This window comes from Limulus polyphemus, unplaced genomic scaffold (genome assembly GCF_000517525.1).
Source record: "Limulus polyphemus unplaced genomic scaffold, Limulus_polyphemus-2.1.2 Scaffold2519, whole genome shotgun sequence".
Lineage (NCBI taxonomy): Eukaryota > Metazoa > Arthropoda > Merostomata > Xiphosura > Limulidae > Limulus > Limulus polyphemus.
Genome location: NW_013668129.1, coordinates 132,764 through 155,907, shown reverse-complemented (window position 1 = coordinate 155,907; position 23,144 = coordinate 132,764). Strand labels below are relative to the sequence as shown.

Here is a 23,144-nt window from a genome sequence, read left to right as displayed (position 1 = left end):
AAGCATGGTGGTTTCAGCGTGATGATTTGGAGAGCTGTTGGGTTGGTGGGAGATCGAGCTTAGTGGAGTGCGTTGGTAACATGAATTTTGTAAAATATGTCGAAATATTGGAGGAAGGACGCTTGCCACTTTATTCCTCGGGTTTCGTGGACAAGAACACAACGTTGTTCGAAGAAGATGGAGCACCGTGTCAGACTTCTAGAAACACCCAAAAGTGTCAGGAAGAAAATGGTATCCAGAAGTTGCCCTGGCCGAGTCAATCTCCTGACATGAACCCCATCGAACACCTTTGGGCCATACTCGACCGGCAAGTCAAGAAACAACCAAAAAAACAACTTCGAAGAGCAATCTACTCCAAGTTTTAAAGCAAGAGTGGGCGAAAATCCCACAATCTAAAATTGACGAAATGATTCTCACGATGCCCCAAAGGATCAACAAACTCCACGAAGCGAAAGGAAGATCTACTAGATATTAATTAAATTATAAATATATCAATTCATGTAAATATGACTGAAAAATTTCATTTTTTCTGAAAAGGTGGTGTCTATTTACTTGTGACCACGCTGTGTACAGTGCACTAACTATAAGACCAATCATGGTCTTCTATGGGGTTTTCTGTATTATTACACTAATTATAAAACCAATCATGGTCTTCTCTGAGGGTTTCTGTATTATTACACTAATTATAAAATCAATCATGATTTTCTCTGAGGGTTTCTGTATTATTACACTAACTATAAAATCAATCATGGTCTTCTTTTGGATTTTCTGTATTATTACACTAATTCTAAAATCAATCATGATCTTCTCTGAGGGTTTCTGTATTATTACACTAATTATAAAATCAATCATGGTCTTCTTTGGGATTTTCTGTATTTTTACACTAACTGTAAAATCAGTCATGATCTTCTCTAAGGTTTTCTGTATTATTATACAAATTATAAAATCAATCGTGGTCTTCTATGGGGTTTTTCTTCCACAGTGCACTAAGTATAAAGACCAAGCATGATCTTCTCAAGCCTGCTCAGTCAAAAAACAAAAAAGTCACTAATATTATTACTAGCCCTAATCTCGTGTTTGTTTCAAGACGAGTAAAAAAAGCGAAACAAAGTTAGTTTGGTTATAAATTAAACTTGTCAGTTTCTACACGTGTTATCGAAGTGCAACAGTTACTCCGCAGCATTGGAGCTTGGTTAAAACTAACGCAAACTGCTTCTCATGAAAGTTATGTCATTCCGTGAAAATAGTGTGACGCAACAACTTTCGAATTTCTCATACATCATACTTTCTTTGCTTAACTTAATTACTAATATTTACTTTTATAGTTCTTGATAATTTACTCTAATCTCTCTATTGTTCTGAAATGGTCACTTAATATTCCAATGTATTATCACAGAAACTGATGGCTGCCATTTTTTATTATCGAGATTACGCGGTGATCATGAAAATGACTTATTTTTCATATAATTTGTAAGTGGTAGCCATAGATACGGCAATCATGTAGAACGATTTATCATGTTTGTAAATTTATATGTACGTAGTTTTGTTCGACCAGCTTGCGGTTGATTATCTTCTACGAACAATTAGTTTTTAGTTGCGTTCAGTTGCTAAAAATCAAAACTTGTATGTATTGTCCGCACAAATATTTTAAAGCTGTTTAACACATATAATTAGCTTTAATGCCTTAGGTTACTGATACCTACATTTATCATTATTGTTTTGCGTTCTAGTTTTATTTGAGTGACATTAGACAGATCTGAGGACATCACTCTCGATTTTAATAAACCAGGGTGTATTTATCAATATAGGCGTTTTGTTATAGACAGGATAAACTGAATGAAAAAACATTACACGGCTTTGTTTGTGCTTTTGAGATACAATTTTTTCATGTTATTTGCACTTAAAAAAGCTTCATATTTGTGAAAGTTCTCTGTTTCATGCAAAAAATGATTTTATAACAATTTCGTAATCAAAGTCGATGGCCAACTGATATGCCCTCTAGTGGCACAGCGGTATGTCTGCGGACTTACAACGCTAGAAACCGGGTTTCGATACCCGTGATGACCAGAGTACAGATAGCCCATTATGTAGCTTTGTGCTTAACTTTAAACCAACAAACCAACTGATGTATTTAAAAGTCATATGTAACATTCAGTTGTGTGAGTTTAAACACAAGTACAAGAAAGCGGAACCAAGGAATAAAAGCAAGGAAATGAACTATAAAAACTCATGCTGAGATATTTTGTAAAAAATGGGGATAACCTGTTAATTGCAAATCGCTGACGATTTCTTGAACTTTTTCATAACTGTTGTCATATATATATGTATATATATATGCGGGGGTAGGTGCTTAACATAAGGTTTAAACACCAACATTTAACACTTCAGTTTATTCACACACATGAGTGAAAACTCTGATCGTAAATAGAACTAATGGAGTAGAACCAAAGATATTCCAGGAATCTCGTCCTTTTTTGTAATCTTTTCCATGTCAAGATTACTAAGTTTCAGTAGTTTTCAACATATAACTTGTTTACCATGTAGCCTCGTAATATTCCTTCAACATGCTCCATTGCATAAATGATTACATCGTAAACTTGCTGAGGAGATGGTGTGTTATCAGTAGACTCAAATTGGCCAAGTCTGTGACTGGTAGTTTGAGAGTAACGTAAAGTCTTAAACAGTTGTCGAAAGGCTTCAGGGAATATAAGGACTTTGAATTTATGTTCTACTGGTAACGAAACCAAAGCTTGTTTGTGACATAAACTTATGATTTAAAACCGCTTTTAAAACCTGGTATTTAAGTTCAACTTCAATAAGAATGAAATCAGAGTAGCACACCTTCACCCTTCAAACAAGTGATTTCCACTAATGTATTATATTCCATTCTGTGTATTTTAGAGCCTTTAAAAGCTTTTCTATCTTTTATTCAAAATTTCTCACTGAACACAAATGAAATTGTTATAGTCACTCCTTAAAATTAGATTTGTTTTCTGACTTGTTATCTTCTGCCTTCTGTTCTTAAACATTAAATAAAAGAACGAAAGAAAAAGAGATAAAAATTACTATATTTACAGCCATGCAAGTAAACCCAAATTGTGACTTACCGTCGCATTTATCAAAACTGCACATACTTTTTGGGCTGTACGAATCGGGTTAGGATTCGTGGGTACAGTTGTGGCATTCAAAGTATATCCTTTTGGCAAAATACGTTCGTGTGAAATATTTTCGACCACTTGATTAAAGTAAGTAGTATTATCACCGATACTGAGTACTGCACCAATTTTGAAAATCTCAGATTTTTTTAAGTCAAGGCCACTTGCGGAACCATCATGTTGTTGGGCAGAAACAAAAGAACAAAACAGAAGAGTTTGTAGGATTTTCTGAAGGACATGTTGAAGAGGCGGTGTCCTTTTCTGATCAACACAACTCAACATTCTTAGGTTGGCCACTAATATACAGTTGTAAAAGTTTTCCAGGTCACAATCTTCTGAACAGCAAGTTGATCATCATGAACTGAAAAAATAAAATATACCGGAAGGAGTAATTTGATTTTCGAATAAACTCACATAGGTTATCAAATTGACTAATATCATCAAACTTATTAATGTTTTACGATTTATATTTTTTTTAAAACTTTGTAAGAAAGAACTATAAGTAAACATGTAGATGTCAAATAAATATTTAGATAGTAAAGAAAATACTTTTCAGTTGATTAAAATATTTATAACAACCAACTTAGGCGTTCTAGAGCATTTCAAATGATAGTTGATTCAATTTGATCTATGTTTAAGCTGGAAGATAGAAAATTTATTAACGAGAGGAATAGCAGCACAAGGATAAAATATGTTCATAGTCCATCTATCTTTCAATGAAGGAATGAAAGCACAGAAGGAGAAATGTGGGCTGATTACCCTGTTAAATTCTAAGGTAATGATACAAAGATGAATCTCTAGGCCTTACAGCCTGTTATTCCATCAGTGATGGAGCTGTTTATAAACTAGGACTCTGCAACACACTTTCCACTGAAGGATGGTTTTGCTCAACAAATTGAATTCATTGTTATGCCACGCCTCTTTACATGCTTTCCAAATTCCGTTAACCCTGTACAGACAATGACTTCTGAGGTTCAAGCAAACCAAAGGCACAGATGCCCAAAGAAGATACAGCTTATGAATGTATATAGTAAATTTGCACTTGTATCGTGCAGAGAAACTGTAATGTTGAATTAGATACGTGGATGGGTACTTTGTCTTGATGAGGTCATATCTTTTTGGCATCAAGTCCGTACAAAAATGGCATATTATTGTGAGATACTTATGTCAGCGCATTAGCCTTACAGTAAGCAGAGATAAAGTTAGCATGTTCTTTTAGAAGCAAGATGTTTAATTTGTCATTACGGCTGTATCCTGCAACCACAATAATTCCCGTGAAAATCCTTCACAACGTGCTCTGTGCCATTTTTGAAATGTTTTGTCACCACGAGGATAATAATAAATCCGTTGGTCTTTGTTAGATATGACGATATATTTATATTTGTCAAATACATGTATACTGCTTATATAGCTTGTGAATATTGCTCTGATACCACTAATACCGAGTGAGATTTCCATTGTAGCCACAGTGGATTCTAATGCTCTTGGATTACTTCTAGAAGCAAGCAGTTTAATTCATTTTCACTACTTAGAAGAAATGTGTATCAGAAAGTCTTGTGATATAGCCGTTTGAGAAGGGATCGTCCAATGATTGGCACAATTTACACTTAAAAATTACCTCATTTTTAAGTCAATTGCAACACAAGGTCAGACTTTTAGTTTGTGGAGCCACAAACCATAAGGATGAATGGAGCAGGATGAGTGGGTATGCAAATTTTTATCATAGATAACGAATAACCCTCCATGCTTTTTCTATAGTGATATCAAATACTGATTGATCTAAATTTTATTAGTTGAGCAGAAGCTCACTTTTATATATTGGTTGAAGCACAGAAAAGATAAAACTGAAATCTTATCCTTTAGCAAGCAATAACCATTCTAGTGTAATCACCCTGTTCAAAGGAAAGTTTCAAGTTAAACAACAATATATATCAAATAAATTTGGGATAGACTTTGATTCATCAAGAACTCCATTCAGCTGTTTACCAGAAGCTCTGGCGTTATTCAGTTTAAGACATAAGGTTTTGCGGCCTAGAAAACTAATTAATCAATACAAAATCTGCCCTTGGTTATCCATAGAACGCAGTATTTAATATAAACCCTCAATAAACAGAGTTTCAAAGCAGTTTTAAGATCTCATAAAATAGCTACAGCAAACACTCTATTATTCAGAGCAGCATAGATACAGTCTTGGCCAAAATGTTTGCATATTTTATAACAAGTAAGGTCATTATTATTAAGATGGAATACAAATACACTTAGCACTGTCAAACTGAGAATTGCACGTTATACATATTGAACATCTACATATAAATGAATAAAAACCCTATAACCCGGGCGCTTTCGAAAGGTGGACCTTTCTTCTTCAGTTTGCCCCTGATAAAGAAAGGTCCACCTTTCGAAAGCGCTCGGGTTATAGAATTTTTATTCATTTCTATCAAAACTTCTTGAACCTACGTATTTTTCTAACATCATAAAGATCTACATATGTAATTTATATAATAAGACAGGTTCTATGGACATCATGAACGATTTACCAGAACAGCAAACAATTTTATCAAACACGTGTAGAAAGATGTGTAATTCAGCATTTCACCTATCACAACAAAACCTAAGGAAACATACATAAAATGACACAATATTTCATCAAATTACTATACATAGTGTCTGTTACATTATATCAGTTCATATTAATCATTCAGTACTTGTTTGGTCCTTCTCGTGCTCCAATATCCCCTGCAAAGCAAATTGTCATGCTGTCGATGATTTCATCCCAACTTGTCACTAGAAGGCGCTGCAACTCAGCTACAGTAGCTAGTTTAGGATCGTGGCTAGCAATTTGCCGGCTCAGCCCAGCAGTTCTCAATGGGATTACAGTCTGGAACTTTGCTGACCATGACAATCTTGTAACGTCCTCTTGGTCGAGATAATCTTGTACACTACGTACACTGTGGGCAGTGCCATTGTCATCCTGAAATACAAAGTTATTGCCAAACGTTGCTCTAGCATATGGGAGAAATATCCTCACCATGTAATGTCTGTAGGAGGCTCCCGGGTCACATCGGGAACAAAACTTCTAACTCTACGTGGAAGTATTAGAACCACTGATGTTTTTGTACTTTGCTCTGGACCACTACAGCTGTGACTGTTTGCTCTCACTCTGATCGGAGATTCTAAATTACGGGTGGCTGTACCAGAATCTTAAAGTCCGTTAAACCCGTGTATTACATAAAGTGCTGTTTAGGTTGAAAACATAAAATACTATTAGTTTATCACATCAGAGGTGTGTAAACCAACATTTTGTATAGACTATGCGTACACAGAAAACTCGTTTTAAATTGAAAGTGCTACTCTATAATGGATCTGTACATATCGCTGCTGTCTGTTTTCAATGTCTCTGTGTACTCTCCGAGACAAGGTATTGCAACTATTTACGTGATAAAGCTCCAAACAGCAAGAATGTGCAAGTTCAGAATAAAACAAAAATTTAAATTCTTACAAAGACGAGATACAACAAATCTTCAGTGGTACACGCACCTCCGCAGCACGACAAAACTTACAAGCTTTCTATTATAGGTATACGATGTATAATGTCTCCTTCGAGACGACGCATGAAGACAATATCACATACAGGGTTTTTACGAGTTTGTGTGTGTATATATATCTACAGACATTGCAACGTCATGCCTATAACTAATGTTGAGTTCTGTACCTCGAAGGCTAGCAAAGTACATGACATTGTTCTTTAGGTTAGACTGTTTAATATTCAAAATACTGATAAAAGCATGACCGATAGACTCCCCTGAAACTTCAGACCTGTACTGAAACGTTCGATCGTTTTCGCTAAGATGATAATTTTTATCTGTTGTTTTACGGATCTCCATGGAAGCAAACTCTTGTTTTACGGATTTCCCTGGAAGGAAGCTGTTGTTTTACGCATCTCCAGGGAAAGAAGCTGGTGATTTTAATCATTCCTATCTCCACACACAGTTGGAGCGAAGCCATTTAAGTGACGAGAGAGATGCATTATAAGCTTAAAGTCCATCTGTAAACAAATAACCAACAATGCAATGGAACTATTAAAACTTTGAATGTCACATGAACGGGTCTCTATGTCGCATCCAGACAGAATATCGAGTAATAACAAAATTCTGACTCCTCTATCGTATTACTATGCACAATAAGATTTACACAAGCAAGAAAAACTAGTACTTTTGACATGTCTACATTGGCTCAGCGGTAAGTCTGAAGGCTTATAACGCTAAAACCAAGATTTCGATACCTTTGGTCGGCACAGCACAGATAGTCCATTATGTAGCTTTGCGCAAAGCATTTGATTATTAGACTCTTAGGCGGTCTGTAATGTTTCGAGCGGATATGAATTCAATACGCAAATTGCAGCTGATTCTATGACCATATCGGAGTGATTATTTTTTGTGTGTGTTTGTTCAAAATGAAAACCAGTGTTAAGACTAATAATTTTTGTGACAAGTAATTATTAGTTGTAGTTTGTTCTTTACTCATAATTTTCAGTAAAATTTAAACACAAATGAAAATTTAATAACAGGAGGCTCTATTGTATGTGCCATATATATATATTCATGTAATTTTTAATACGTAAACAAGCATTGAAGTTCGAATTTTATCTGCTGGAACATTATTTAAAATAGCATGATTTGTTGGTTAACGTAACTTAATATTGATACATTACACGGTGTTTTTTTTCTCTGCGTCCGATTTTTATATGGCGCGATTCTTTACAGTAGGTATCTGTGACTTGTTGGCGATAAATTTCAACAATAAACAAACGGCACACAGCTCACTTGTTTTAAAATAATATATTAAAGCAAGTCAAATGTATATATAAGTGTTGGTTAGACAGTTAATTACCACAGTTGAATCCATAGCTTTAAATAATTCTCTTTTTCGTCAAAAGTCCACACAGGTTGCTTCAGTTACTTTAGAACCCAATTGACAAAACAACTTATTCTTCTCTACTCTGTTATCACAATACAATCAGTAATAAATTCACATGGGTTACTTCCTGGATTACTCCATTTGTATCTAGAGCTTTAAATAATTCTCTTTTTCGACAAAAGTTCACACAGACTGGTTCCATTACTTTAGAATACAATTGACAAGACGAATTATTCTTTTCTACTCTGTTACTACAATACAATCTGCGATTATTATATTACACTTTAAAAGTCGCCACTATACACTCTTTACGGTTAAACTCATGATAAACCAGTCTATATCTATTTCTATCTCTTTTATTTTTTACTAATTTTTCGGCATGTAGATATATATATATTCTCGACAGCAATCTGGAACTTTCTACACACTGCTACATATTATATGATGCAACGATACTCAATTAAAGTAACTAGAATAATTCAGAAGGTACGAGTAACATGACGTCAATTCACAACATTTGAACTACACAACAAATAATTCGAAAACAGTTACGTAAGCAAACTTACCATAACTATCGTATTTAAAAATATCCTACTTTAATACTGGCACAATATAAACTAAATAATACTCTCGTATTAAACTTAAACTGAACAGTCGTGTATATCTAACACTCTGTAGATGGAGTTAAACAAGTGACGTTGTTCTTTGGCTGTGGATGAAGTTGTCTTTATCATTCTACTCATTTTCTTCCATCAGTTATCTGATGCAATTTAAACTTTATAAAATACGGAAATTTTCTTGTTATAAGTAGACTAGTTTTCTAAAGTTTATATAAAGGTAATATGTATATATGTATGTAAATAAACAGATCCTTCATTAAGCACCACTTATTTTTTATATTTTGGCAGCAATAGAATACGTACCGCGAAATCTCAGCACCTGAGTTCGGCACGCTAACCACAAGACCGTGCTCTGACCATCTATCGTAAGAGCTCATGCATACTTTTTAATATATGAGATACGTGATAAATTCATTAACCAATTAAAACATATTAAAATAAAAGACAAATAATTACAAATACACTAGCCTGACAGCCTGTAAGTGGAAAGTTGTAAAATGTTTGACAGAACTTAAAAATGTCTACACAACTTTATAAGTACAAATTATAAATAAGAATGTCGGTTTTCTAACAGTAAAAATAGTGAAAAAAAAGAAATTTACTAAAAAGTAAAAATAAAACCATTTTCCAAATAAAAAATGTTTTTGTATCTTCGGGAGTAAAAGGCAATAAAATAAAGAAGGTATTTCAAATTTCACTAACTTTAAACCGTAGTGATCACATTACTAAGCAGATAATTAATTGAATACCCGGAGCGTGTTACGAAAATAATCAACTTTAAAACGATATCTAAAACTCTGAAGGTCCCGGTAAGTTTATGGGCTTACAATTTTAAAACCTCAGGTTGGATCACGCGTTGAAAAGAGTACATGTAGCCCATTACGTAAGTTTGCGCTAAAACAACAACTAAAATACTTCGAATCATACCATTTATATAAAGTTTCGGGTATTAGCTTCACCTCTGTGAAAAGTTTAAATATTCTTATTGGAATCATCAAGTAATTAATATTAAGGTTAGATAGTACCTGCTAATGCATTGGTCGACTCCATGTACAAACTTATAAGCTGAGAAAATTCAACAGTATGTTAAGCCTTCTTCATAGATTTTAATTTATTTCCGAAGAAGAAGATTAAATAATATATTATGTCATTAAAAGCGCTGTACTGGTAACCATCGGACTACTTTTAAAAAATGTCACCAACGTGTGTCATACCCACAGGACATAGTTAAAAGACTATTTTAGATAAACTGACAATCGGCACATATAGTTAGCTCGTTGAATGTGTTTAGGCTTTCCTTGTAGTGCAGTATCAGATATATATCAATTATTCTGTTAGCTACACCACTAGTTCCAACCTGTCCTGTATCAGGAGTTTGCTAAAGCAAATAGTGTAGCTAACTTCTGACACAGGACAGGTAGGAACTAGTGTTGTAGCTAATTCCTAACGGGTAACAGGTGGAAACAAATATTGCCACCTGTTCCCTGTTAGGAGTTAGCTACAGCATTAGTTCCTACCTGTTCTATATTGAGAGATAGCTTCAGTACTAGTTTCTATCTATTGTGGGCTAGGGGGGTTGCTACAGCACTTGTTTCTGCTTGTCTTATGTTAGGAGTGTGATATTCTTGGTAAAACAGTTTTTCTGCGAAGCAGTCAGCTAGGCCAGCTATCTGAAAATTCAGAGAATACTGGTCTACAGAGTATAATGATCTCTCCGATATTCAACCTGGACTGTCAAGAAGAAAGACTCTATACCAATAGAAGTACAATTATATAAATGTATCTTTACATAGTTACAATACAATACACTGACAAAGACAAAACAAGAACAAATGTTCAGTGATATAAGTCAAATCAATGCAAATGATGTGAAAAGTTTACTAAAAGTTCTTATCAGTTTTGGGAGCCCACTTATAACTTAAACTAATCAATAAACTTGAAGTGAAAATTAACTTCTGGTGAAAATTAAAATGAATCAAACTGTTATACTTTAACAAAACCTAAGATTAAGTTTACACTACAGTATAAACATTTTCCAAAATTAAATGCCCCAATCTAAGCAAAATAACTACAAAATCCAAATGCTTAAATTTCTCTATTTCAAGTTTAAACAAACTGTACACTTCTCTAAGTGAAAGTTAAAAGTAAAGCTAAAATACAAAATATAAAACATTAGTTAACTCATTCTTGTGAAGAGATCAAAATAACTAAACTGCTACAGTATCTGTTGGATCTTCTGAATCTATTTAAATCCTAAAACTCTTCATTACAGTAGCAAATGTAGCTTTTAAATACAAATCAAAATACACAAAGAAAGCTAAGTTTGTGCATGAAACGCACCTCACATCCAAGATACATGCCAATTAAGAGTTAAGCTCTGAGACACAGTTGCTTCTGGCCCTTATCTGATTGGCCAGAAGAAATAATGGCTTTCATTTTTTGGACATAATTGTTCTCTTCCCTGCAAGAAAGTCAGTTAATTGTCAATTAGTGAACACACATTTTGCATACTCTCTAAAACAGAGAAAGTCAAAGTTTCACATGAGCAAACCTATGCATTCAAACTAAGAACTCTGAAAAATGCAATAATTTAAAAAATGTACATCTTAACTATAAAGGCAGCATGCATATAACGCCATTCTGTACTACATCTCCTCCCATTTTTTTATGCCAGGCCAGCCTTGCCATCCATAAGTCTAGAACTAACAAAAAAGAGAGAAATAACCGAATCTAATTTTAATCATGTGTAGCTCAAGCAACAATAGCACTGACTGCACATTCTTAAAACCACTTGCCTAAAGTACTAAAACCACAAAAGCAAAAACAACTTTACAAACAGAAAATGCAGTTTACAGTTCATCTACCCTTCTTTAGGATTGGGTAGTCTCACATTCTAGAGACAATAAAAAAGAAATAAAATACATAACATAACCTTTAACAAAGATTAACTACCCTCTTTAGAAGGATTAGTCAAACACACTATGTATTTTACTGCAAAATAAACCAAAAAGAAAACCCTTAAATAAAGAAAATATACTATGACATAAAACTATTTTACATGAAATAACACCCTGTAAAACAAGGCTAAAACATGACATAAAATAAACATTTTAAAGTTAGACTTTAAAGTAAACCTCAAATAAAAGTGAAACACAAACATAGAAAATAATTACATGTATATAAAGTGTACTCATTCTGAATAAAACAATACATATATACACCAAACAAATGAAAAAAAACACTTAAACCTAAACATATATACATTGTACAAATGCATATAAAATCCTTAAACCTATACAAATGAAAACCTTAATTCTAGATATGTACATATTCTTCAAAATAATGAATCAAAATGCAACGTTAAATAAAAATATACACATATATGATCCACTTGTCTCATATACAATTAAAGTAAGAAGTTGGCATACTTCCGCTAGAGGAGCCCCAACTTCCGCTAGAGGAGCCCCAACTTCCACTAGAGGAGCCCCAATAACAAATCCTCTAATGCCACTGAAGATTTATGCTGCATCATGGTAGCTCAGGCATCTGCTAAAGCTTTTTGATGCACGCCAGATTTCTTCCAGAACCAATTCACTTCCTCCTCTACCTATGTTGACAGATGTTCACACTTCAACATACGTTCTTCTTCGAAATTATAAAGTGTCAAGACTTTTGTTCAACTGGCTGCCTGATCCTGACAGCGACACTTCAAAATCGCTATCTACTTCAGTGTGAGTTACCCTTTTACTTCAACTGGGATTTGTGGGGAGCTACAACCTCTCAGTCGTTACATCCAGAGCTGCCGTGGGGATTAAAGTCGTTCACGTTGAAGCTCACACATTGTTGTAGTGGTTATCACGGTTATTTTCATTGTTATATTTTGGTGTTGAAACAAGAAAAGTATGACACATCAACTGATAGCTCAAGATAATCAGGAAGTTGTCTAGTTTGATCTTAAATAGAAAAGTCAGCATTCAAAATAGGTAGTCAAAAATAATTCCAGTTGATCAGAGAAACTCTGTCAAGAGTGTGGTTCAAATATGTAGTAGTCCAATTTATCTTGGAAAATCCCATATGAACCAAAATGTGAAAACCTAGACATAAAAATTAAATCTTGGTTAAGCTCTGTCAATGTGTGCTCACGCTTAACCTGCTTGTAGAATACGATTCCTACTACCTGCAGACAGTTCAGTAAATTCAGACCTTCTGGGTCTCAAGCCAATGAGAATAGCTCTCCCACCTTTTGGTAAGATGGTTCACATTGGCAGATTTTTGCCCAATAGCAGGGTTAGCTGTTCTACCTTCTGGCAAAACAATATATGTCATTGGCTTTTTCCATTGGCATTGGCTTACCAATTGCCCACCTCTCGTCATGGATCGGTTCTCCTCGTCACTCCATTGATCATCAAGAGTATCATCCATCAATACTTGTTGTCTGATCCAATCTACAACCAGGTTCGTTGAGAATTAATACTCGACATTGATAGAAGTACAAGTACAGAAATCTTTATTTACACAAAAACAACTTAGTCACAATACAGTTAGAAAAACAAAACAAAAGCAAGTGTTAAGTAGTGTGTGTTGAACCGATAAGAGTGAAGTCTTTATTTAAAGTTGCTTATCAATTTCGTGTGCTCCATCTTCTGTAAGTTTGATAAACCCTATACCTGAAGTGAAAATTAACACCTAGTGAAATTTAAAATACATCAAAGTTATGTTTAATAAAACTCCAAACTACACTTTAAAATCTAAACAAATTAACTACAAAATTCAAGTGTTTAAACCCTTCTCTCGAGTTTAAACAAACTATACGATTCTTTAAGTGAAAGTTAAAATTAAAGCTAAAATTAAAAACACTAGTCAACTCACTAAAGTTAAGAGGTTGTGTAATTAAGCACAAAGCTACACAATAGGCTATCTATGCTCTGCCCACCACGGGTATCGAAACCCGGTTCTTAACGTTATAACTTCTCAGACATACCACTGTTCCACTGGGGGGCAGTTAAGAAATCCAAATAACTAAAGGTTAACACTAGGTCTTACTATATTACACTGCCGAAACCGCTACAGTATATCTTAAATCTTCTGAATCTTGAATTAAGATTGTTTAAACATTTGTTTAAGAACAAGTAAAGGCTTGGATGGTCTATTCTTTCATTGGGGGGGGGGGGAGGCTGTGAGCCAGACTAGTTTCGGAGATTTCCAAAGTACACAAACAAGGCCAGGTTCTTGTACGAAACGCGCCTCATATTCAAGATATGTGTCCACTGAGAGTTAAGGTGTAAAGTGCTAGTGCCCCCAACTCTTATCTGATTTGTCAGCAGGAAAGACAGCTTTCTATTTCTAGATGTCACTGCCATCTTCCCCACAAGAAAGTTAGTCGAGTGCCAGTTCAATGTGTTTTCCAAAACAGGGAAGCTTCAAGTGTAACTTGAGCGAATCTCTGTTTTCAAACCAAAAACTCTGAAAAACACAGCATATTTGTATTACATTGTAATTAAGGTAGGTATCAGACTCATATCAACGTTCTGTACTGCAGAAGTATAGCTCCAGCACTGGTTTCTATCTGACCACGACAATACAAAGTAGTATGTAAAACGTCTTATGAGTGAAGTGAGAGGTGGGCGGCTGGTAATCTTGGATATATCAGTTGAAAAAAAAAACATTCACCCTCTTAGCTAAATATGCAAGTCCCAGTCCGGGAGCTTGTAATCTTGGTTATATCAGTTGGAAAAAAAAACATTCACCCTCTTAGCTAAAGATTCAAGTTCCAGTCCTGGAGCTTGTAATCTTGGTTATATCAGTTGGAAAAAAAAACATTCACCCTCTTAGCTAAAGATTCAAGTTCCAGTCCTGGAGCTTGTAATCTTGGATATATCAGTTGGAAAAAACATTCACCCTGTTAGCTAAAGATTCAAGTCCCAGACCTGGAATCTGTTTTCACTTACAATAACGTTTGTCACAGAGCTTACTTCTTAATATGAAATATTTATTGACTATATTGAGAATATCCGAGATTTAAAAACAACATGAATTACCTAATATACAGAAAATGTTAACGTATAAATTTTTATATTTCTCGTCTTATACAGTAATTTGACTGTTTCAGAATTAGCATTGTTTTTACCTTTTTGTTTACATTGACGCTAACCATTTAAACGTTATAATATTTATTTATAATGTTGCATACAATAGTCGCTCTTTCATCATAAATTAGTCATTGTTTTTTACCTTTTTGTTTACATTGACGCTAACCATTTAAACGTTATAATATTTATCTATAATGTTGCATACAATAGTCGCTCTTTCATCATAAATCAGTCATTGTTTTTTACCTTTTTGTTTACATTGACGCTAACCATTTAAACGTTATAATATTTATTTATAATGTTGCATACAATAGTCGCTCTTTCATCATAAATTAGTCATTGTTTTTTATCCTTTGACATTTCGTTGTGAACAAGCTGGCTATAATAAAATATGGGATATGATTTTCTCAACACAAACAATCTTCGGTACGCAACAAACTACTTTGCGAAACAAGTCCATCTTCAGTTATCATAAAACTGCAAAAGAGAAGTCTCCCCTGATATCTCGTCTTAGCAGCCAGACGGTGATGCCAAAGTCAGCATGTCAGAAACATGGAAGACAAACGATAGTCCGGGGACTAGACGTCTTCGCGCAACCTGTGATGATTTTCACATACCTTATGAAGTACTTTTTACAAGTTTTCTTTATTGAATCCCTACGGTTTAACTAAAAAAGCTGTTATTCAAGGAACAGATTGCAAAATTAAGTATCATTTATAAGAGAGAAGCTATCGTGTACGCAATATGCTTTGAGACAAAGGTATACTAGAATTCAGAGGAAATTTTAGCATGTATTTAAACCCTAAAGTTTTCAACTAATCTTTGATTTTAAAAATCTTGTTTTAACACTTTATCTTACACCAGAAAATAACCCTCGCCAGTTCAATCATGATGAAAATTATTTCTTTGTTTGTTTTTGATATTCATGCAAAGCTATCCGAGAGCTCAGCCGTCCCTTCATTCATCACAAATCATAAGCTCGTTAACTGTTACTGTCTTGTCATGGTTTACTTTTGTAATACTTCACATCATTTTTAGACATCCTGTATAACCAACAGGTAGTTAGGCTTCCGCAAAATAACCAGAGGTTTAAAGGAAAAAGCAAAACAAACGTGGATGCTAAAGACATGAACTGACTATAACATATTCTTTACTTTCAATCATAAGTTCTTATAATTACCAACTATAGGGGGGGGACAACGAATCATTTTTTTGGTTGTGGTATTTTGTATTTCAATATACAAAGTTCATAAAATGCAAAAGCAGAGCGGTGTATTTAAACTAATTACAACAGTTAAGTGACCAACCTAGACCACTCTACGTATGATGTTAGGTACGTAGAGTTCTGAACGAACCTGATGGCCGTACGGGACATCTCAATGACTGCGAGGTTAAACCTATTCCACAAGAAATGATTGATCCCAACAAAATGACAAACCGATCGACTTATCTATGAAGAGACCAGATCTAGCGACACTTTCAAAACCTAGGTATCGACAACAACTATTAAAACTCAACAGGATGACGGTACCGATACTCTAGGTGTCTATAAGGAAATTAAGAAATTCACACACAAAATCTTTACACATAAGCTCCACTATCTGAGATGGGACTCTGAGCAATAACAGATCTATTCCCCATATTGTGACGTCGTCCGTACTTCCCTACTCCTAATTCAATTTTTGCACAGTTTAATGAGGTTAATAAAGTTCTCACGCATGCGCACACGTTATTCTTTTCATAATATAGATGTAGTCTTCTTCCACTGATGCTGTGATAACTTAACGCAATACGGGATCAAAAAAGATTAACTGGTGCTTTGCCAGTTTTCCTGATTGATGAGTTAATGTTAATTACAATAACATAAATATTATCGGTAAATAATAATTTTTGTTAGAATAAAATAAATAATTTGATGTGCTAGAGAATCATAAACATAATCCTGATGTGTAATGACTCTAAAAAAAGTGCATATTATTATATTATTTTTTTACTTTTGCTAATAAGTTCTTGTAATTTATTGGGCTTGTGATAAGACGATAAATAATACAATGACAATGAACAGATTAAACTGTTACACAGAAGACACTTGGAGTGACACACTGCTTGAGTGGCAGATCTTCACAACACTAAGATAAGACTTAGTTAAAGATCAAGATTGAATTAATAACATATCCACAGACGATTCACTCTGTCACATCTACAACAATAATACAGATACAAAACCAATCAGATACGATAACCTCCTTACAAGAATAAGACATATACAAAACCAATCAGATACGATAACCTCCTTACAAGAATAAGACATATACAAAACCAATCAGATACGATAACCTCCTTACAAGAATAAGACATATACAAAACCAATCAGACGCGATAAACTCCTTACAAGAATAAGACAGATACAAATCCAATCAGACACGATAACCTCCTTACAATAATAAGACAGATACAAATCCAATCAGACGCGATACCCTCCTTACAATAATAAGACAGATATAAATCCAATCAGACGCGATAACCTCCTTACAATAATAAGACAGATACAAATCCAATCAGACGCGATACCCTCCTTACAATAATAAGACAGATATAAATCCAATCAGACACGATAACCTCCTTACAATAATAAGACAGATATACATCCAATCATACGCGATAACCTCCTTACAATAATAAGACAGATACAAATCCAATCAGACACGATAACCTACTTACACGACCAACGGAATTCAAATGGTGTAACTCGAACTACATTTGTTTCCAGCGACAGAGCGCAGAATGTACATTATAGGATTAATGCCGCTAACTTATATTATCCATGTGAGATGTAATTGCCCCTGCAATAAAGCTACCCTAAGAAAGCTTTTAACAAGTTGGTCATAGGTCCCATAGGTAAACACTAACAACAAAGAAGTAATTTGATGACGAGGAACCAATGTTTTAGAAAATAAAGTTTGGAGACGGCTTGAATGGGTAGTGAAAGAAACTTTATTGCAAATGTACAACGTTTCAACAAGCTTTCAGTGGTGGCAAAAGCTTGTCAAAACGTTGTACATTTATAATAAAGTTTCATTCACAACCGATTCCAGCCGTCTTCAAACTTTAAGATAGAATTAAATATTGTATAGATGGATATATAATTAAAATATTAATTATAGGAAGGTGGCGATAGTTACTCAAACAGTTAACGTATGTCGGAGGCAAGAAAGTATAGAATAGCAAAAAGAGAAAATTGGGTACAAATAAAGAAATATAATGAATAACCAATTACACACCTAGTGGCATGACAGTCAACCGAACAGAATCAAGACTGAAGGTATATTAATTTTGTTATTATTTTTCTACCCAAACTTTTGTTAGTCACGTAAACGTTTTGTATAATTTATTCTAGTCATCTACAAAGGTCGGTAATAAATTGGATTTTGTTGAGTTGCTCCAAAAAAAACATTTAAAATCCCGCATTTCCTCAAAATAAGCTTAAGAAGACATTTAGTTTGCACACTCGAATAAAGAAACGTTAGTTACAAAATGGTTTATCCTGTTACCGTAAATAAACTGATAAAACATTGAAAGCATTGAAAATAGATTTGGAACATCTTTGCTTTCAATGGCTAGAGACTAAATAAAATGCTACAGTGGACGAGGCAAATTGTCCGCTACATAAGAACAAAACTAGATATGAAAGACATTCTCTAACTGTGCGTGAGATGTCTGTTAAACAGTATACGTAAGAACTACTCAACGGTCTTGCATTAAAACATTTCGAATGAATTCAGTGTAAAGTAAAGTCATGGTTGCAAAAAACACAGGAGGATTTTTTACACCAAGAAGTTCCTTTTATCAAGTTTTCGGCATTTGTTGTTTTCGTATTGGCATAAAATATATTTCATCTGCAAGTAAGGAAACGAAGAGTAGCGGCTAAGTGGCTTAGTCAAAGATCGTATTAAGTCATAAAGCTTAGTCAAAGATCGTATTAAGTCATAAAGCTTAGTCAAAGATCGTATTAAGTCATAAAGCTTAGTCAAAGATCGTATTAAGTCATAAAGCTTAGTCAAAGATCGTATTAAGTCATAAAGCTTAGTCAAAGATCGTATTAAGTCATAAAGCTTAGTCAAAGATCGTATTAAGTCATAAAAGTTCTATTAAGTTTAGGTGATTTTTTTCTTACGCATGGCTTAGTAAGCCGTTAACAAAAACTACCGATAAATAACATAGTAATAATAATAATACCATCAAATATTAAAGCCTGGTGAATGATATATTTTTACTAATATTTTATATTTCGAGTTAAACATACTCCACTTGGATTTTTTTTACATTTAGTGAATTGTGTTTTATTCAGTTGTGTGCCCCCCCCCTCTGGAAAATAGATAAAAATATACAGTAACTAAGATAAATAACGTCTTATTTAGAGAAATAGTAACAACTAAAAATATTTTCTTATTAAACACAAGAATTACCTTAACGACACTATATGGAAATACTTTTTATTAAGATTGTTTGTTGCTTAGAGACACAAAGCTATATCTGTGATATGCTACCGCAGGGATCCAATTCCGAAATTTAATGTTCTAAAAGCTTAATTTTTACAATTGAACTACAGGGAGCAGCTTATTTTCTAAAATCAAGTAACTATGAAACATGAAGTTATGAAGTTTAAATGGTTCTTATTATCAGATGTTATTAGTTACTTACAACATTTGATAACCTAAAGCAATAGAAATAGGAAGAGTTCTTTCCCATGGCTTAATTGCAAACTGAGAAAACTTTATTTTTGGAGCCCGACATACATAGCAAGAAACAAAAGTGGCGCGGTGAAGCTTTGTAGAATTACGTCAGTAGTGATGTAATTAACTCGAATATCGACGAGAAAAAGAAAATTGTAATGTGATTATGTAAACTTCCTGTAGCCTGTTTTTTCTTTCATTGACCAGCAATATATATACTTTTCATATATTTATATATGATTCTGTTCACTTTTTTAACTTATTCTATTCAATCGTGTTTATATCCATGCACTTTTCAACAAGAATCTTGATTTAGGGTTTATTTGAAAAAGAAATGATTAAGCACAATCACAGCACACAATTACAGCAATTTGTTGCAATAATATACATTATTTATGTCATAAAATTGTATATATACATATGTACAACTTATATTTGGATTTATTTTAAATATATATTCGAAACATCGCATTAATTACTACACGTGAAGCTACTATTGTTAATCTGTATACCACACATCCAATGGCGTAGTGGCATTGGGGCCCGGGGGCTGACACCCCTAATTTTATTGTTGTTTTTCAAATAATATATATATATATAAGAAGGTAAAATTGACGCACAACCATTAAATAAACATAATATAAATAACGTCGCCTAACGTACGTATCAAACATGAGAAAAGAACTTAATTTTGCAGTAGGTCTAGCCGTGTTGACAACTGTGAAATACTATTTTAGTTGTCAAGTCAGCTTTGGAAAGACTTACTAAGGATGCCACTTTTGAACACTAAACCACTTTTTAGTTGTCAAGTCAACTTTAGAAAACCTTACTAAGGATGCCACTTTTGAACTCTAAACAACTTTTTAGTTGTCAAGTAAACTTTGGACAGGCTTACTTGGGATGACACTTTTGAACACTAAACCACTTTTTAATTGTAAAGTGAACTTTAGTAAGCATTACTAAGGATGACATTTTGGAGCACCAAACCACTTTTTAGTTGTCAAGTCAACTTTGGACAGGCTTAATAAGGATGCCACTTTTCAACACTAAACCACTTTTTAGTTGTCAAGTCAACTTTAGAAAGCCTTAATAAGGATGACACTTTTGAGCACCAAACCACTTTTAGTTGTCAAATCAACTTTGGACAGGCTTACTAGGGATGACACTTTTGAACGCTAAACCATTGGAGATGCCACCGACTTACAAAAGTCGATGGGTTTTTAATTCTGTTATGTTCTGAGAACATTAAATAATCTTTTGAAACTTTGCAACTTGGTATCAATAAATCTCCAACTTGTAACAATAAGTGTATCGACTACATCTATTGAACTTGAGGCATTGATATATAAGCATGAACAAAAGTGGAACTACTTGTACTTTGAGGAATATTGGATAGAGCTAAATAGATGACAGGCAGTAACGATGCTGCTTCCTCAGATTCTGGACCACGGAGAAGGAAAATGAACTGGTTTCACTACATCGACAAAAACTGGTTCATTCAAACTAATGTAACTGATAAAGATCAATACACAGTTTCTTTTCTTACGTGACCATGGATCTGATGCTCGGAGTCTCAGAAGTCGACTCAGTGCAGATATTCCTTCATTGTATCATAATATTTCTTAATCATATAGTACGCAAAAAAATCAGACTTTCTTATCCATCGTCTATTTGGTGACCTGAATGTCGATGACCTCATTCCCGAATACGTCTACTTGGTGACCTGAATGTCGATGACCCCATTCCCGAATACGTCTACTTGGTGACCTGAATGTCGATGACCTCATTCCCGAATATGTCTACTTGGTGACCTGAATGTCGATGAACTCATTCCCGAATACGTCTACTTGGTGATCTGAATGTCGATGACCTCATTCCCGAATACGTCTACTTGGTGATCTGAATGTCGATGACCTCATTCCCGAATACGTCTACTTGGTGACCTGAATGTCGATGACCTCATTCCCGAATACATATAACTTGTTTTTAGCAACTTTTGATATCCACTAAGCGTATTTGCACTTGGTGGAACATAGCCTGGATCAGCTTCATCTGAATGTCTATCGACTCATATTGACTTTAGTAGCAAGTTTATGTTTTACATATAGATTATTCATAAAGAAGAGGCTAAAAAAGAGTGACAATTAAAGATGACTAAATGATTAGCACTGAAAGGAAAAGTGCAAAATCTGTTGAATTGGAGAGTACTGCTAATTATTTCTGTAACAATTTCACCAGTGACAGACGCCATTTTTTTATCTATACATTTTACTTACTTGAATTCTTCAATAAACATAACGTGCTTAAGTACGTATTTTATGATCAGGTGAACATATTTATTTTATCATTTATTTGTTAACTCCAATGTTTGTGAATTGAGTGAATGCATGTGTCTGCGTACCGGAATGCATAGCCTACCCATCATATCGAAAATGTGCGTATTTTAACTAATTACATAATACAGTAACCTTTAATTTATCAGTGTTATATTTGCGGTCCTTTTCAAAATATTTGTATGAATGACGCCTCTGACTCATTTCACTTGAGAAAACTTCAGTCTAGAATTATTTAGCGCATTTCTAATACTTAATGATAACAATATATAAAATAGCATTAGTTACAGCATGATCATTTTTGGAAAACTCTTTGGCTTCTGCGCTTCTTCACGACCTCCTTTGAGAGGTTTATAGTATTATTGTCCTTTCAAAAGGCAGCCAGAGTATCCTCCAAATATTAAGTAGAAAAATGTCGTTCAGTTTAAAACTTTTTCTTCCAAATATCAATATTTTATATTGTTGACCAGGGTAAGCATTTTACTTATTTTATGATTGTGATATTCAAATGTTTTTAAGTTTTTCTCTGTACTGTAAGTTTATAGACGTAGGAAACATCGACATGAAACTTTTAAATGGGTTAACAAAGGTAATATTTTTGAATATTTCGATTAATTTATGCAATAGACCGATAATACTACCACATTTATATAGAAACTGTTTTTCTGAAATCAGTCATAAAACTTACAACTCTTGCAAGACTTTCGAAAAAAACAAACGAACAAAACACTAAACTAAAACGCTTAAATAAATGATAAATGTAGTACACAAAACAATGAACTAAACTACTTCAGTGACAAACGTTAAAGCTACAAAATAAGACAATGAACTAAGCTACTTCAGTGAGAAACGTTAAAGCTACAAAATAAGACAATGAACTAAGCTACTTCAGTGAGAAACGTTAAATTTACCGAACAAAACAATGAACTAAGCTACTTTAGTGACAAACGTTAAAGTTACCAAACAAACAATAAACTAAGCTACTTCAGTGACAAACGTTAAAGTTACCAAAGAAACGAATGAACTAAGCTACTTCAGTAACAAAGGTTAACGTTACCAAACAAAACAATGAACTAAACTACTTCAGTGAGAAACGTCAACATAACAAAACAAAACAATGAACTAAACCACTTCAGTGACCAACGTTAAAGCTACAAAATAAGACAATGAACTAAGCTACTTCAGTGAGAAACGATAAAGTTACCAAACAAACGAATGAACTAAGCTACTTCAGTAACAAAGGTTAACGTTACCAAACAAAACAATGAACTAAACTACTTCAGTGAGAAACGTCAAC

The 23,144-nt window shown here is 33.9% G+C and overlaps 1 protein-coding gene across 1 annotated transcript in view; it reads right to left on the bottom strand.

Moving 5' to 3' along the window:
- The window catches only part of LOC111087713 (glutamate [NMDA] receptor subunit 1-like), a 41,355-nt gene that overhangs the window by 6,669 nt on the left and 11,542 nt on the right, over positions 1 to 23,144 (bottom strand). Inside the window, exon 2 of the mRNA XM_022395307.1 lies at positions 3,108 to 3,516. Coding sequence (XP_022251015.1) covers positions 3,108 to 3,437 — 330 coding nt within the window. The 5' untranslated portion in view covers positions 3,438 to 3,516. The remainder of the gene's footprint in view (positions 1 to 3,107; positions 3,517 to 23,144) is intronic.